This window comes from Lasiodiplodia theobromae (assembly GCF_012971845.1).
Source record: "Lasiodiplodia theobromae strain AM2As chromosome Unknown scaffold_69, whole genome shotgun sequence".
NCBI lineage: Eukaryota > Fungi > Ascomycota > Dothideomycetes > Botryosphaeriales > Botryosphaeriaceae > Lasiodiplodia > Lasiodiplodia theobromae.
Genome location: NW_023336551.1, coordinates 59,017 through 76,043, shown reverse-complemented (window position 1 = coordinate 76,043; position 17,027 = coordinate 59,017). Strand labels below are relative to the sequence as shown.

The 17,027-nt window shown below is 57.1% G+C and overlaps 6 protein-coding genes across 6 annotated transcripts; 2 read left to right on the top strand and 4 right to left on the bottom strand.

Annotated features, from left to right (window-relative positions):
* Nucleotides 1–1,159: 1,159 nt before the first annotated feature.
* On the bottom strand, nt 1,160–3,175 carry LTHEOB_12653 (Viral a-type inclusion protein; the record flags this gene model as incomplete). Its single annotated transcript, XM_035509544.1, has 3 exons — nt 1,160–2,752; nt 2,802–3,092; nt 3,143–3,175. 3 exons carry the CDS (start codon nt 3,173–3,175, stop codon nt 1,160–1,162), a joined length of 1,917 nt encoding a protein of 638 aa, XP_035364408.1.
* Nucleotides 3,176–3,409: 234 nt separating this feature from the next.
* LTHEOB_12652 (Oligosaccharyl transferase subunit) lies at nt 3,410–4,538 on the top strand (the record flags this gene model as incomplete). Its single annotated transcript, XM_035509543.1, has 4 exons — nt 3,410–3,751; nt 3,804–3,904; nt 3,952–4,307; nt 4,357–4,538. 4 exons carry the CDS (start codon nt 3,410–3,412, stop codon nt 4,536–4,538), a joined length of 981 nt encoding a protein of 326 aa, XP_035364407.1.
* Nucleotides 4,539–7,343: 2,805 nt separating this feature from the next.
* LTHEOB_12651 (Secreted protein) lies at nt 7,344–8,422 on the top strand (the record flags this gene model as incomplete). Its single annotated transcript, XM_035509542.1, has 4 exons — nt 7,344–7,466; nt 7,517–7,834; nt 7,896–8,207; nt 8,261–8,422. 4 exons carry the CDS (start codon nt 7,344–7,346, stop codon nt 8,420–8,422), a joined length of 915 nt encoding a protein of 304 aa, XP_035364406.1.
* Nucleotides 8,423–8,507: 85 nt separating this feature from the next.
* LTHEOB_12650 (uncharacterized protein) lies at nt 8,508–9,662 on the bottom strand (the record flags this gene model as incomplete). Its single annotated transcript, XM_035509541.1, has 1 exon — nt 8,508–9,662. The coding sequence occupies one exon, from the start codon at nt 9,660–9,662 to the stop codon at nt 8,508–8,510; it is 1,155 nt and encodes a 384-aa protein (XP_035364405.1).
* Nucleotides 9,663–11,437: 1,775 nt separating this feature from the next.
* On the bottom strand, nt 11,438–13,168 carry LTHEOB_12649 (Ammonium transporter; the record flags this gene model as incomplete). The annotated part of the gene is made up of 4 exons (XM_035509539.1): nt 11,438–12,006; nt 12,056–12,647; nt 12,705–13,036; nt 13,099–13,168. The coding sequence occupies 4 exons, from the start codon at nt 13,166–13,168 to the stop codon at nt 11,438–11,440; spliced, it is 1,563 nt and encodes a 520-aa protein (XP_035364404.1).
* Nucleotides 13,169–15,786: 2,618 nt separating this feature from the next.
* LTHEOB_12648 (Longin-like protein) lies at nt 15,787–16,655 on the bottom strand (the record flags this gene model as incomplete). The annotated part of the gene is made up of 4 exons (XM_035509538.1): nt 15,787–15,888; nt 16,037–16,267; nt 16,509–16,548; nt 16,621–16,655. 4 exons carry the CDS (start codon nt 16,653–16,655, stop codon nt 15,787–15,789), a joined length of 408 nt encoding a protein of 135 aa, XP_035364403.1.
* Nucleotides 16,656–17,027: the final 372 nt, after the last annotated feature.

Genomic DNA, 17,027 nt, shown 5'->3' with positions numbered 1-17,027 from the left:
GGGAGAGCTTTTGGCCAAGTTTCATCATGTCGGCCTCAAGCCTCTGTTCTTGCTGTTACGGAGGCCCTGCTTGGCTTCCCCTCTTTATGTCACTTACGGAGACTACGCTTCGCCTCATTGAGCCTTGCGTTGAGAGATCATGGGCACTGACTAATGTGGAGGTCACACGCAGTTTCAAATCTATTGAGTCTCGCGTTTGAGATCATGGATAAACCTACCAGTGACTATTTCGGCGCCTTCTTTTAACTGGAGAATAGTCTCTTAAAGCAGTCTTGATGGACCAGTTGAATATCCAGTCTCGCGCCGTTCGAGATCAATCAGCATCTCTACACGTTGAACCTTCGATATAGCCATAAAGGCAAGAGTTGTATCTCTTCGGGAATTCTTCTGTAAGGAAAATAGTGAATCCACTCATTGCTGATGTTCGAGTCCTGTGGGAAACCCTTGCTGTCGCGACGCGGATGCTTGTATGTATGGGGTCGCTTCCGTCCATGTTGATTTGGGATGGTTAATTACGTGGCACTGGATTGCGACCTCCGCCGTCTGGTTGCTCTTGGTCTGGCCATCCATTTATGGGTGATACTACATTGTCGCATGCTACGAAACTCCAAGCTCAGAGGCCTCATTTGTAGCTCTGCACGTTATTGCCAATACATTTTTTGGGGGTAGATTCGTGTACATTACATCAAGTTTTCTGGTGGCCTGTATTGGCTACAGTTTTCTATAAGGGAGATACCTCTTGGTAGAGCAAATTTCACATGTCGGGCGGCGCTTGATATAGTCGCGAGGCTTCCGCACCATACGTCTGATAAAGATCGTATTCATGTGCAATTGTAGGCTCGTCAGAAGCCACTATGATTCTAGTCTGTCGTGGCCCGGCTTGGAGGTTTCTTCGAGTTGAAGAAGCTGGACGCGAATGAGGACTTGAGCACAGTGTGCACCGAGAACATTCGCATGAGCCGCAAAGAGCTAACCGAGTGGATTCACCAATGAGTGGACAGACGTGTTCGAACATCTTGAACATTGAAACAATAAATGAGATACCAGTCCCATCCGATATCCAAACGATATAACTCCAATTCATCCAACCAGCCACAATTCCGACCCAACCGGGAAACGCCGCCCCAATGCCAGACTCCAAAGTACGAACAAATCAATTTTAGGCCATGTAAGACGCCTCTCTCATGGCCCTTTTATCTTTCTTCAACGGACTGAACGTAAAGCCATCCGCAGTCGTTAGCGTGCCTCCCAGTGCTGCACTCTTGCCCTTGAGGCCCATGGTCTTGTTCAAAGCCCTCGCCGCGAAAATTCCACGTCCAGGGATGGGCTTGGCAGGACGAGGGTCCTCATCCTCCATGTCGAAGAGGGTCGGCTTGCCAAGGACGCTGTTCTCGCCACCACCGAGCTTGCGCTTCTTTTTCTTGGCCGGCTCGCCATCATCATCATCGTTGAAGGCAGGGAACGAGGCGAGCGACTTTCGGGGTTGATTCGCGGCCGATTTGGCCTTTGGCTTCAGCATCGTCGCGCCAGTCGTGGACTTTTTCGCCTTGGAGGCAGCGGGTTTCTCATTCTCCTTTTGCTTAGCAGGTCGAGGTCGCGGCGGCGTGCTCTCCTGCTCTTCATCGTCCTCGTCGTTGGCCTCCTCAGCAACCTTCTCCAACGATGGCACAGCGGCTTTTTGACGCTTCGACGCTTTGCTGTTCGACGACTTGTTCGTAGATACGGGTGCCAGAGGCTTAGACTTGGCAGCGCTGGTCTTTTTGTCGTTCTTGGATTTCGAGGTGGGTGTCGCCTGAGCAGCGACGACTTCCTCGGTCTTGTCCCCTTCGTGCTCGGACTCCTCCTCCGGAATCGGGCTGGATGGGGCGACGCTGGCTGTACGATTGAGAAAGGGCGTAATGGAGAAGGTGGACTTGTCGCCCGGAGCCGCACTGCGCGATCTCTTCGCGGCTGGCCCGTCTCCCGGAGTGCCCAGCGTCGTGGCATCAAGATCCATCTGCGCGACACGCTTCCGAAGGTTCTTGGAGGGCTTGGGTACTTCCTCGACGGGGGGTCTCGCGGTGGCAGCGGCTTGGGCCATTTGTAGCTCGGCCTGGGCCTCTTTTAGCTTCTCCTTAGTGGTCTTGAGCTTGGCCTTGTACGCTTCGGCGCGCTCGGTGGCGAGTGAGAGCTGGGCTTCGTTGTCCATCTGGGTCTTGTTGATGGCCTTTTCGGCCTTCTCGCGCTCGCGTTTCTCCTTTGCCATTTCTTTTCGGAGCTCCTCCACCTCACGCTGGCTCTGTGCCAGCTCCTCCTTGAGCTCGTCGGCCTTTGCACTGTCCTTCGCCTCCCGCTCTGCCTTTTGCTGCTCCTTGGTCTGGGCACGCTCGGCCGCCTTCTTCTCGGAGTCGAGCTCGCGCTGCAGCTTCTGGGCGTCCCGCTCAGCCTTCTCGCGGTCGCGCTTCTCGGCGGCCAGCTGCTTCTCGAGGTCGTTGATCTGGTTCTGGTGCTCGGCGTCGCGTTCGCTCTGCTTCTCGGAGCGGGCGAGGGCGCGCTGGGTGGCGCGCTTCTCGTTTTCGAGCTCGACCTCGACGGTGTTCAGCTGGCGCTGCAGAGACAGCTTCTCAGAGATGAGGCCGTCCTGCGCGGCGACCTGCGACCGCAGGTGTTCCAGCTCGGGCTTCAAGGTGGAGAGTTCGCGGGACAGGGCCAGCTTCTCGGTCAGGAGTTTGTTGGAGTCGGTAGAAATGGTCTCCATGGAAGCGAGTTCGGTCTGGTCGAGGGTGAGCGTGGGGGGCACGGGGGCGGGGGCGCTGACGGACCTTCATGTTCTCGGCCTCGCGCATCTTCATGCGCAGCTCGTTGGACACGCGCTGGAGGTCGGCGTCCCTCTCGCGCAGGCGGGCAAGGGCGTCGTCCAGAGCGGTCTCCAGCTTGCCGCAGCGCTGGTCCTCCTCCTGCAGCTGGTCTTGCAGGTCGTCATTCTCGTCCTCCAGCAGCAGGACCTGGAAGCGCAGCTTGCGGATCTCCTCGTCACGGTTGACCGACTCGACGATGCGCTGGCTGCGCTCGAGTTCCAGCTCGCATTCGGCGGTGCGGAGGGCCTGGTGCAGCTACGCGCGGTCAGCATCAGCGGGCGCGGACTGCAGAACAGAGCATTGACCTCTTTGGCGTCGCTCTCGGCGTGCGCCTCCATGTTTGAGGGGGAGGGTGTTGACGGCGGATGCGGTAAAGATGGCGGTTGTGTGCGGAGTTTGAGGGCGCGCGGGACGAGTAAACATAACATCGCTCACCCCGGCAGCACGCACGGACCAGCCAGCCGGGCCATCCCCGGGAGCTTTGAGGCTACGTAGATGAGTACATAGTAGCTGACGACGCCGACAGCAACAGCTGCTCCAAGACTCCCGCAGCCTCGGAAACGCTCGCCATCATGCGGTTCCTGTCGCTCTTCACCCAGCTCCTGCTGCCGCTGTCGGCATTGGCCGCCAAGAAGGCGCCGTCGCAGGACCGCTTCCACACCTTCCGCGCCCAGGGCTCGCCGCTGAAGCTCGACGACGCCTCGTTCAATGAATTGACCTCGGCCCCGCGCGACTACGCCGTCGCCGTGCTGCTGACCGCCCTCGAGCCGCGCTTCGGCTGCCAGATGTGCCAGGAATTCCAGCCCGAGTGGAACCTGCTGGCGAAGAGCTGGACCAAGGGCGACAAGGACGCCGAGAGCCGCACCATCTTCGCGACTCTGGACTTTGTCGATGGCAAGGCCACCTTCCAATCCGTACGCCACCCCGCCGCCCCGCCGCCTGTTCAATTGCTGATGTCCTCGCCAGCTCATGCTCCAAACCGCGCCCGTCCTCCTGCTCTTCCACCCGACTTCCGGCATCAATGCCAGGGCTGACACCCAGCCCAAGCGCTTCGACTTTGCCAATGGGTACGCTTCCAATTGACGCGATGCGAGTCCCTGCTGACCCCGTGTAGCCCGCAGTCGGCCGACGGCATCCACGCCTGGATCTCGCGCAACCTCCCCGAGGGCCCGCACCCGCCCATTGTCCGCCCCATCAACTACCTGAAGATTGTCTCCGTGACCACCGCCGTGCTCGGCCTGATCACCTTCATCACCGTCGCTGCGCCCTACATCCTGCCCATCATCCAGAACCGCAACCTGTGGGCCGCCTTTAGCCTGATCATGGTGCTCCTATTCACCAGCGGCCACATGTTCAACCACATCAGAAAGGTGCCCTACGTTGCCGGCGACGGAAAGGGCGGCATCAGCTACTTTGCCGGCGGCTTCCAGAACCAGTTCGGAATGGAAACGCAAATCGTCGCAGCCATCTGTAAGTTTGATGCACCTGTCCCGCGGGGCCGGAATGCTGACCATCCTAGACGGTGTCCTTTCCTTTGCCACCATCTCGCTCGCCCTCAAGGTTCCCCGCATCGCGAACCCCAAGACCCAGCAGACCGCCGTCATCATTTGGGGTGGTCTGCTCTTCCTGTGCTACAGTTTCCTGCTCAGCGTTTTCAGGATCAAGAACGGCGGTTACCCTTTCTACCTGCCTCCGTTTTGAGCTTGAAACCCGTGTAACATACCTTTGAAATGAGCAGTGCTTGCAAGTAAAAGAAGACGGCAGTGTGACGCACCAGTAGCGCAGGAGTCCTGTAGTAGAACCTGTGGTTAGAAGAACTTGGGCAGGTTCCTATTTAAAAGCCAGATAGTCAATTGAGATTTTGGAGATTGGGAGTGATGAATTGCATTGCACCGGTGCCACGCAGTTGCTTCGAGAGAAGAAGAGCGTTGGAGAGCAGTTGGTGATTGCGGGGTTTTCGAACTGTCTACTGTTCATTACCGTCCTTTGTCGCTTATTCTTTCCTCACACAATCGCTTGCCACAATCCAAGAGACCCTGTTCGACATCCAGGTGAGCTGTTTAAACAGATTATTCAAATCCCTCAACCGGTGAACTGTTGTCCAATATTCCTCAGGTGAACTGTTCAGATCTGCTCTTCAATATTTCTCAACCGGTGGACTGTTCGAGCTTGTTCTTCAATATTACCGCTCAGCTGGTGGGCCGTCCGAGCCTATTCTTCAGTATATCCCTCAACCGGTCAGCCTTTCGAGCTTCTTTTCAATTTACCCCTCAACCGGTGAACTGTTCAAGCTTCTTTTCAATATACCCCTCAACCGGTGAACCGTTTCGAGCCCATTAATGCAGCAGGTGCATTATTGTAATGCAAGACACGCTGCTGTAATGCAAAGACACGTTGTAATACAGCAGACCCATAAATTCAACTTCCAATCATGCCATGCCACGAAGACAAAGTCTTGTGTATCCCTGCCTCATCTCGTCTCATGCGTGCCGGGCGCTCTGGTTTCTCACAGTGGATGTAATCCAAGGGGTAGTCCAATACGGCTGACTAGGCTTACCATAACGTTCATGGTCTACTGAATTAACGTTCCCGCTTACCAACTAATTGGCTATTTAAGAGCATCGTACGTAGTTAAATATACCGTCGAGATTCACCACACTTCAACGCAAACTACTTCAACATGCACAAATCTACTTCAATTGCAACGCCTGATAGTTGCTTCTTTAAGAGGATTTTCCATTCATGTGAGTACGCTTTCTATGTGGCCAGAAGCGACCACCCTATGTAGAAAGACGGTTCCTGCTTTGAGTATCAAATTTTGTATCTCCGCTAACTGCTTGTCAGATTCTCCAGCCAATCCGTTTCTCGATTCTACTTAGACCTAGCCCATATCAGATGAAAGTGGGACAAATTCCCCAGAGATGCGTAACAGCATTATCTGGAAGAGCATTCGAGTCTGCATTCTCGTTCACCTAAGACAGCGGTATCGTTAGCTACCGGCTGGCAAGTGAGTCAAGTTTTTTCTTCATATTGCATGCGCTCCGTTTCCTATACCATCAAGCAGCAAGGGTTAACACCCACCAGCAGCAGGGTCTGTGGTTTAGTGGTATAATACTCCCTTAGCAACATTAGAAACGTGGGAGTGGTCCCGGGTTCGATTCCCGGCGGATCCAGTAGTCCTGGTTTGACTCCAGGGTTATACCTTTCTTTTTGCGTGCATCGTGAAGGGGACGTAAAGGGGGAGATGTTGTTTTGGGAAAAGTGGTGGCCGGGGACTGAAAATGGTTTTGAACCATTAAAACGCTGAACGCTTCGATGCACCGGCCATATGAGCCTCTTTTTCGGCTTCAGTAACTGAGCATTTATGAGTGATGACGTTGGGTAGGTCGCTGGCGGTCAGTCGTTGGTCCGTCGATCGGTCGGGATCGTGGTGGAGCGGGCCGCCAAGACACTACTAACCCAAAAAGGCAAAACTAATCGCACAACGGCTACCTCCCGTCCGTTGACAGATCGGCCAATCATATCGCCAAGCAGCCTTGCAGATTCCCTCTGGTAGAGAAACACGTAATTCGGTTCGAGCCGCAGTCTGCCTCTCGAAAGCTCATGATAAGTCCGGTCAAGAGTTTTTGGTCTGCAGAAAACCTCTGTTGTACAAGATTCATGAGAAATCGACAGTTCAACAAGCAGACCCATTTGGCTTTGATGCATTTTCTTTGGCACATCTCACTCAGCGTCTCGCAACAACCGCAGCTCAAGAAAACCGGTGATATTGCGTTGAAGCTACTGCAATAGCTCTAGAGGTCATGGCTGTTGTGGTCGAGATGCTTGTCGTCTACTAGCTACAAGCAACTCAAGAATGTGTATATCTGTTTCATTTTTTCACACCACGACTCATTCGTCCTTGACGAGCTCATGTACGAAGTGCCGTGACCCGTGTCTCTGAAAGATAGTTCACATCCCAAAATAGCCGTTGGACAAGTTCTAGTCATACGAAACTTTATAGCCATGGCATTTACCGAAAGTATACTGACTCAGGCTCGAAGACACCGGGAAACAGGCCTCCCACTTACCGTCCGCCGGCCTCCGGCGCATCCGGCCAGGGGAAACGAAGCCTGCAGAGGTACGTTCCTTTAAGGTGATGTTTCGAGATTAGCATGCGGCTCCACAATCAAAGCAGTACAAGTGGACGTAATACCTCGGAGCCCAGTACAGGGTAGAATTAGACCAGGGTTTCCTCGGCAAGTAGTAAAAGGTTTCCACGAGTTATCACCAGATCAATAACACGGTATCAGCCGCAAGCCAGGACTGAGACAATCCTCGGATGCTCGGGAAGAAGTCTGCGGCGTTTAAATATGCTGAAGCTAGTCCCTCCCCAATAAGAGCTTAAAGTCAATATGAGAAATTAGATGCGCATCGCTTTACCCGCAACCGAACACCAGTCAGGATATAATAACAGAGAGACCACCTCTAAGCTTGTTGATTTTCTATTTCCTTCAAGTTTTCACAATGGTCTCCCGTACAGGACTTCTGGTACAGTCACTGCTGCTGCTCCTGGCAGGTGCTGCTCACGCCCAGGAAGACTTTGCAGCGCGCAATCTGCGGACGATTCAGTCAATCTACAACCTTACGGTAGGTTCCACACCAAAACCCAAGCGGCGCGGCTGCTGACGAACAGGCAGGTCTACCCGAACAATGCACCCATCATAGCACAGGGTGGTTCAGCGGTGCCCCCAGGGCTCTTTGACCCGAATGCTACGGGCAGGATCACGCCGCTGGGCAACTTCACCGGTTTCGAGGACAGCATCGAATATTTCTTCGGACTTGCTCCCATGCCGCAGACGAACGCTGCAGGCCTCGGGTTATACGAAGCGGACGTCGTCGCCTTTGCCAGCGGTTGCCCCGAAGTCGCTGCAAGCGTCGTTTACCTCAAAGGAGGTCCTGTAAACAACGTGACCGGCGGTCTGATTCCAGGGTCGCCAACAACCACGTTGAAGCAAGTAGGTTCCCCCAGTTCGAGAGGATACGAAAATTTCTAGTACTCATCTACCGTTTCGCCAGATCGCCTTTTGGAAATTCGACGCCCAGGGGCTCGTTCAGCAGTACGACGCCTGGATTCCGAACCTGCAGCTCTGGACGCGCGTCGCCAACGGCATCGATTTCGAGAACAGGACGATTCAGCAGGGCACCGTCGTCCAATCGCTCTGCCCGACTATCCAGAAGCAGTGCACGGGCAAAGACCAGGTCTACCAGAACGTCGACGACTGCACCGCTCAGCTACTGGCGAAGCCTTTCGGCACCTTTGACGAAGTATGGGCTGACAACGTCGTCTGCCGCATCATCCACGTACTCCTCACGGCAATCAGACCGGATGTGAGTGGTTCCAAGATTACACATGCCATTTCAATTAGACTGATGATCATCAGGTTCACTGCGCTCACGTCGGCCCTACCGGTGGTGCCAAGTGTGTAAACAGTGACTACAGGTTGGACTACTTCGACGACGACCACCTTTTCGGTCTCCCTGAGCCGTTCATGTGTCCCCAGCTTGGAGGAAAGACTCAGAGTAGCATTGGCGTGAGCTACTGAGACGTCTCTATTGTTATTAGTGTGAGGAACAATTCACTGGGGGAGAGAATCTCGATCACATATGTAATTGTAATACAACGACAACCTATTTTCTCCTCCTCAGCTTTCTCCCATTTGCCTCACTCTCAACACGTTGAATGCCGGCGTCCATTCCGTCGCCCGTTATTTCGAACCCAAAGTCAAAGCCGTGGCCCGCCACAACAGCTGGCTCCGGGACTTGCAAGGTCCACTCTTGCTCCGCCTCTGGCAGCGCGTCGAACCGCCTCTGCGAGAAAGTACCTTCCGCAGACCGGGACGACGGATGCACTCCCGAGTTGTGATGGAGAAAGACGGGCTCGGCACGAACGAGGTTGTCAGGCTCCTCATCTTCTTCCATGACCGGGTGCAGTGCGAGCGGCGAGTGCGCTTTGGCGGACTTGGCCGACCTGCGCTGCCGCGCCGAATCGAGGATGCCGTCCCAGAAGCGGTCGCGCAAGTCCTTGGGCGACAGTGGCGAGAGCTCACCTTCTTGATGGCGGTCGAGGATGTCGTCGAAGGTTGTGGGCGGCGTGAAGTCGGTGTCGAGCTTGATGCTGTCCGCTTGTAAGGGTTGCGTCGGCGCGAGCTCGATGCCGACGATGGTCAGAGGGTCTTCTTCTTCTTGCCCTCCTTCGGGAGAAGGTAGGATGGGCGACGCGGCGCTCGAGGCTTGGGCACCGTGATGCGAGCCCCAACGGCATTCGGAAGGGAAGTCGCAGCCATCCCAGCAACTGCGGGCGACTTTGTTTTTGCTGTCGTCGTCGGTGCTAAAGTCCACAATGTCAGTGAAGGAGGCGTTGCGGATGGCCCCCTCGTTGCGCCGCCACTCCCCGAACGCCTTCCACCCGCTGTAGTCGAACTCGCTTGCGCAAGCCCGGTGTTTCTTCGTCCTCTTGCTCCTCCTCCGATTGACGCTAGCTCGCCATGTCTTGACCGTGGTCACGCCAGAGCAGAAATAATGGCCGTCGTCCAGACACCTTCTGGTCGTGCCGAGTGGGTAGGCTCGGTGGCAGATGTGGCACTGCCAGATCCACTTCAGCGGCGGTGATGGCGGTGGCGTGCTGGGAGATGAGAGTTCGCGCTTGTTTCCAGCTGACACCAGCAAGCCTGCCTTTGGTGGAGATGAGGGAGTCAGGGGCGGACGGGGGGAGAAGGGGGATGGGGGAATGGAAAGCCTGGAGGGCTTGAACGGGACAGCCGTGATTGTGAGCGGTTTCGGCATACTTCTGGCTGGCAGATTGTAAACGAGTGATATCTCAAGCGTAAAAAGAGCGTGTTACGAAGACCAGCTTCGCGAGTAGCTTATCGACCAGCAAGGCGCAAAGGGAATACCGATCTAACTAGCGAGGGTCCAAGCAGTGAAGGGCAGCATCGAAGCTCGAGCGTTGGAGGATATTAAGCCTTTTCAAAGGGCAAAACACCAGACAAAGAAGATGCGGCCTCGCACGCTCACCTCATTATTCACTGATACCGCCTGGGCACTTGCGTCGACGAGTCCTTGTTCGATGAGTCTACAAATAGCGCATGGCACAAGCCACGGTCTCGGGTGGTGTTCTGGCTCTGCCACGTGCCGGATTCCTTTGTCTCAAGACCAACATCGCCGGGTGGTTGCCTCTGGGCGTTTCTTTGAACGAGACGAGCATGTTTCCTCGCTGCTACACAGCGAGATGAGTAGAGCAAAGTAAAGTGTGGTAGGTGACGCAGACTCTTTGGATGAGATGCGGAGTTGGTACGCCACAGCGAACGACTGGGGGGCTAAACGCAAGCTTGAACTGGTGTCTCCCCAGAAGAGCGCGCCAAGAACACAAAAAAAGCATCGCGGCAAACCACAATCGCAACGTGAGCCATCCTAGAGGCATAGCTCGCACGTGAAAGTCGGCGGTCATGTACTTCCATATGCGGCCATGAGAGGTTGCCACATCCTTTCCGTGTATGCAGCTTGCCTGTCATGGGAAGCGAGCAATAGAACGACAACCACGGAATCAAGCAGCCCATGGACTCCCAAGGCGTATTTCTGCTCTTTTGACGTTCGAGACCTCGCGGGACCTACCGAGTCAGTTCAGCTCCACCCTCCCTGATAGCCTCCAGATAACAACCTTCTTCTTATCTACGCCCCTTCACACCGGCGGCGCCACAACCCGCTCCACCGGGAGGGGAACGGGCTGTACATCCTAGTCCCTCCCCGCAAAATCCGCTGCAGCGGTGGGTGATTTGCCGTGCATGACGGGGCGCATTATCTGCAGTGGACAAGCCCACGCACGCACGGGCTCCCGCTCCCACCCCACAATCGATGATGTCATGGAAGTCGTGGTGTTTCATTGCTGCTTTCGAGAGAAATCCCCGAGGTGAAGATAAGAGTGCTTCCACAGTTGTCGTGGTTTTCCACGCGTATCTGCCGATCTTCTGGACGATCGCGGACCAAGACACCAAGAGATCAGCGGTAGGCGTGGCGTGGGGGCTTGGCGCTCCGTCGCTGGCGCATCTTGATTGAACCGCTGGTGGTGGCCGTCAGCTCGAGCAAGCTGGATATGAAGGCGCGAGTGGGGCGTACTGATAAGGCAGTCTTGGTGCGCGCTCCTCCAAATGGGCAGGCTTTGGTCAGTCGTCTTCCGCTGTCCTTGGCTCCTGTCAAGCAAGTCGTGGGGTAGACGCCCTGTCCGTTCTAGACCATCAAGGCACGTCGTAGCGCTCCGAGCAACCGGACTTTGAGGTATCCGAGGTAGCTGGCTCGGCCCGGAAAATCGAGGTACGTAGCTACAATGCAATATCAATAGGGAACACTCTCTTTGCTAATTATTGTGCTTGACGAGGGGACAAAGGCCTGCGTCAAAAGGTGCTGCAAAGTACTTTTAAGTCCCGTTCTGCCAGTCTTTTTGCTCCCAGAAATAAGGATGGTGAATAATTCCATTCAAATCAATCTCTTGGTATCCAACGCCAGTGCTTCGCTCAAATTAAAATCGTAAAAAAGACCACGCATGTGAACTATCCCGTCCCTGCTCATCTCTGCATTGCGCCTTCCGCCTTCTCCTCCAGGGCCACGGCATGGCGGTCTCCTGCGACGCCAGTGTGCTCGTGGCCAGAGCTCGAATCGCTGGGCTCCTTACCCTCGAGCATCTGGCTGTGCTGGGGAATGCCGTGGCGCTCTCCCTGAGGGATCTGGTGGTCGGCCGTGGCGGGCTCGTTCTTGGCGGGGGTCCAGGCCAGGTAATCACGACGAACCTCGACGTAATCGTACGCGAACTCGCCGAGCTGGTCGTCGTCCATGCCGAGGAGCTCGGCCTCCTCGGAGGCGCGGAGGTGAAGACCGGGGATCTTGTCGATGACGACGGCGATGAGGGCGGAGACGACGAAAGCGTATGCGGTGACGGCAACGATGTAGGCAACCTGCTTGCCGAGCTGGACCCACTGGTGGTCGATCCAGCCACCGAGGAGGCCGGTGTTGACGCCGTCGAGACCGATGATGTAGCTGGCACCGAAGAGACCGTTGAAGAAGAGACCGATCATGCCGGCGACGCCGTGCTCGGCGAACACATCCATAGCATCGTCAATGCGGACCCAGAACTTGACTAGAATGACGTTAGTGAATGATAAAAATCGATACGAGGATCGACTCACTCTTGGTGGCAAAGTTGCAGACGATGCCGGTCACGATACCGAGGACGACACTGGCCCAGGGGGTGATGAAACCGGACGCAGGAGTGGCGGCCACGAGGCCGGAAATGGTTCCCGAGCACCAGCCGACCATGGACCACTTGCGAGCAAGCCTCCAGTCGAGGAGAACCCAGGTCATGGCAGCGAACATGGCGGTCAAGTTGGAGTTCCAGCAGGCCATGACGGCACGCAGGTTGGCACCGAAGGCGGAGCCGCCGTTGAAGCCGAGCCAGCCGAACCAGAGCAGAATGGTGCCGAGAGTGATGAGAGAGACATTGTGGGGGCGGAAGTTGAGCATCATCCTCTCCTGGCGACGGCCCAGGATCCACGAGTAGGCCAGAGCAGACATTCCGGACACGATCTCGACGGGACCACCGCCGGCATAATCCAGACCGCCCCATGCGAAGAACCAGCCGTTCACGTTCCAAGCCCAGCAGGCGACGGGGCAGTAGACGAGTGTGGCCCAGACGAAGATGAAGATCATGCAGGGGATCAGGCGGCCGCGCTCAGCGACGCAGCCGACGACGATAGCGGCGGTGACGGCGCAGAATTGCATCTAGACGAGGGTCAGAAGGCGGCCGGTATGCGGCCAATTGGGCGGTAGTGGACTGACCTGGTAGAAAGCGTAGAGCAGCTCGGGAATCAGCGGGCTACCGGGGCTGGGAGCGCCCAGCGTCCTCATGAGACCGAACTTGTACAGGTCGCCGATGAAGCCGTTGGTGGTGTTTGTGCTGAAGGCCAGCGAGTAGCCCCAGAAGTACCATTGGAAAGTGATGACGGAGGACGAAGCCATGCAGGCCCAGACCATGGAGAGGGCGGACTTTCTGCGCGCGAGACCGGAGTAGAGGAAGGCCAGGCCGGGGACCATGATCAACACCATGGCCGAGGCCACGATGATGTAGGCCTGGTCGCCCGACTGGTACCATTGGTTGAGGTTCTCGGTTTCTGCGAGCGGGCTGTGTGTCAGTTCGAACGGATCAGCTGGCACGTGCTGCGAGACGACGTACTCGAATCACCGCCGAGGTCGGTGTCGGTGCCGTTGAAGGACGCGGGCGCGCCGACCCACGAGTACGACATGATGGGCTGCGGGCTCAGGAAGGGTGGGTTGGGAGAGGCGTCCGCTGGAGCGCTGGGGCGAGCGAGGTTGAAGTACGAAAGCTCCGAATGCTTCTCTGGATCTGCGGGCTGGAGCGGGGCCGGGGTGGCATTTTAACGCGGTGGCCTCGCACGACTCGGTTGTGCCGACGTATTGTGAAAACGTCAAAGTACCCAAGGGTTCGCATCGCCGTCTGCTTATCTCCCCTTGTCGCGCCCCGTTGCGGCAAATTAGACGAGAGGCGGCGGGCGCCTCGTGGGGTTTGGCCGGGTGGCTTCGACCAGAGATCTGGCGCTCGGGGCAGCCTGAACATCGGCCAACCGGGGATCGCTGCGTCTGGGTGCCGCCGCGAACAGCTGCGCCTGCGGTTCTGGGCACCGCTCCGCCGCCCTGCTCGCCACGTCCGCGACGGCATCCCGACGCAGCCCTCGCGCCGCCGCCTCGCTGCTCGCGCGCCGCCCGCACTGCTCTGCGCGTCCACCGTCGTCCGTCCATCCGCCGCCGCCGCCGTGGTGGCAGTAGCTATCGCTGCTGCCGCCCAGCTCGCGGTGCCGGGGCGGAATCGGCTTGGCACGGGATGGCGGATGGGCGCCCTGCAGCGGCGCCCTTATCTTTTGGCGACACAGATGATATGTCATCGCCTTATGCAAGCCGCGACCACACTGGCCAGCGACCACATGGGCCCCTTCCTGATCCGGCCTAGCGCTCTTCTGGATCGTCGCCAAGAGCGAGCTTGTCCGCAGCCCAGAGATAAGCCCTCCCGGCCAATCACCGCCCGCCGCTCACCGACGCCTAATCGAAGCCTTCGAAATTCCATCCGCGAACGCCCATTCTGCTCGGGTGCTGCAACGACTCGCCGTGTCCTGGCAGCTGGGCCGCTGCGGGCATCAGCCTGCCTATCTGCGGCTCTGCCATCCGCGTGGAACGCGTCCCGATGCAGCCAGCGCCCAGGCCGGGCCGCGAAATTCGTGTACAAATACCTGCTGTCTGCTCCACGCGCCTATCGCCTGCGCGCCGCCCACCACCCATGCTGCCCATCCGACTCTCCACGCTCGCCTCGTGGGCATTACACGCGGAGAGCTGGGCCCCGTCAAGATAGGCGCGAAACAGCGTGAGCAAATCCCGTGCAGGGTGCGGCGTGCTCTTTTCCAAATCTCACAGAAGTAGTCCTCCCACCGCGATATCCCACTCGTCAGCCTCACCGTGGACCCGCGCCGACATCGACCGTTTCCGTAAAAGACCACCGGCGCTGGCGAGACGTGCGTACCTGTTCCCAGCCGACCCCCATCTGCCTGGGGTGCTTCACATGGATGCTTCGCCGACGCCCGCCACCCGTCTGGCACGACGGGCGTGGAACACGGACACGCTTCGTCACGGCGCCAGGTCCTCCGGCTGCACACGCCGCCAGCTGCGGCGTCACTCATCGTAGGGCGCGCGCTGCGAGTCTGCCCGACCATTCAGCGCGGGTTCGACAATCAGCCCATGGCTAAAAGCACTTGTCAAAGCGCCCGGTTTTCCCATGACGTTTTCCTGGAACAAGAACTCCATGGGGGGGCAACTTCCGTCAGGGTCCAGACGCCTGAATTCGCCATGGTTGCAGCAAGCCCGCGCCCCGAAGTCGGAGTGCTGCCGCGCTGGAGTCGACAACGAATGCCCACGGGCCAGTCCGGAGCCACCTTGCCGCCACCCAGCCCGCCCCTTCAACCGTTTCCATACGGCAAAACGGTCGTCCGGAACGCTGGCGCCGGCCCTATCACGTTGCTGCCGATGCCGAAGGCCCTACCGATTGATGATGATGCTTGGTATCACTAGCCTTGGGTTAGGCCCGCCCGCACCAGCTTCCCGTGCCCAACTGCCCTACGCCCGTGCCTGGCAGCCCGCACTTACGAGATGTATTTGGCCGTGTATCGCCGCAGCGTGCATTACCTAGCGCCCGCCGGTGCACGCGGTTTCACCCGGCCACCTGCCTGCAGATGCCCGTGATGATCCCTACTGCGAGACATTTGGCAAGCAGGCGCCTCGCTCCGCGAGATGCGCCGACATGATGCTGCACCTCCTCCGAGACATCTCCTGCACTGCTTATTGTACCGGTGAAAAAAATTGAGCATCGTAGTGGAGTTGTTGACAGGGCTAGCCTTCGGCTACTCGCGGACTTTCGAGAAGTCTCCCTGGCTCCATTCTGACAACGTGACGGCGCGTTCCGGCGCGCGTGGTCCACTACCATGGAACTGCTCGTGCCGACGATGCCTATTTTGGTGCTTGTGGTGCCATCTGATCCCAGATGCGCTCGCATAGGAGCTGAGCTCACCGCATGGCACAGTGCAGGCCGCGGTGGGCATCGTTGAAATACCGGGCGTTGCATCTAATTGACTTTGTTGGATTGTGCTTTTAAGTTCGAGGCTGAATTCAGGAAAGTCATGTATTCACATGCTGAAACATGTCTCAAAGGCTAAATATAGATTTATTTGTGTCCCTGACAACATGTCGACTTCCTTGGGGAATAGTAGCTTAAGCCAACACTTCTCGAATCCCGACGCCAGACTCCTTCACCAATGCAACTCTACCCGAAGCAGTGCTCCCGTGCACCCCGTCTTCCCGCTCACTCTAGCTTGTCCAGATGCTCCAGGCGTGTCAATACCACCTGCTTGCTCGTCTCCTCAATCTCTCCGGCCAAAAACACTTCGTCGAGAATCGCGTAGACCTGCCGTGACCACCGTGTCAGCCTGTCCGCCCCTCGAGCAACAAATTCACGAATTGATCCCATGTCCACTATTTCCCGAAATCGATGGTACAGCTTGCGCCGAAATTGTGCCCCTATTTCCACCGTTGTAGAATTCACATCCACCCACCTTGTAAAAATTGAATACCAGATCCAGCTCGCAGACGTTCCCGAAGAATGCGTCCAGCACCTCGACGAAGAAATGGATTGCCTCGAGATAAGCCAGCTCGTTGTCGTTGGTATCGACGCACGCGCAGAAGAACAGCCCTGCGTATCGACGATAGACGATCTTGGACGTGTTCCGGAACTCAACAAAGTTGGACTGGTGCTTTTGGTCGCGCGGCGCGATCAGGCGGTGGATCTGGTACAAAAGTCAGGCGTCAGAGGTGTGTCGGAAGATTGGACGGCACGCTGTTCGCGAATTGCGGCGGGAGAGGCCAGGGACTACGTCGGATGGAAGCAACGGATCGTGGCGGGAAGGGGAAGACGGACCTCGCCTTTTAGTTTGACTTTTTCTTCGTCCTAGACGGCAGATGCAAGCTTAGCGGATGCGCGTGCGCGATGCGGGGGAGCAGCGCGTGCAGTGGGGAAGGAGAGCTTACGCTGTACGGCGCATACCACTTCGCCAGGCGGGTCTTGCCCCTGCGCGCGAGCAACGAGCCTCTGTTAGCGTTGCGGAAGCGGTAGATTGCAGGAGGCTGGAGGGGCGCTCACTGCCGGTTTTGGATGAGGATGAAGGACAAGACCATGTTGGCGGCTGATGCGGAGGGGTGGTGGTTTACGGCGTAGGTCTCCCTCTCCGTCGGCGGAAACGGCCAGGGTGATGCGATCGGCGGGGATGCGCCATCCGCGCCCGTTTGCGGCGGGAGTTTCTCCCGCCCGCCGTACAAGTCGCCCTCATAAATGTTGTGGCCGCGTCGCTGGGCTCTCCACGTCGCTCTCACGACGTGTGTATTCCGCTTTGGCAATGGTCAATTCTGGACTGGAAGCTATCTTAGTATCATTGAGGGTCAGATTCGCGTACATAAAATCCCTAGAGGCCTGCGTTCTCTTAGATCTCTAGTGCTTGAGCACATCAAAACCTACACGCTCGTCTTGTTCATGGATTGAATCTGACGATT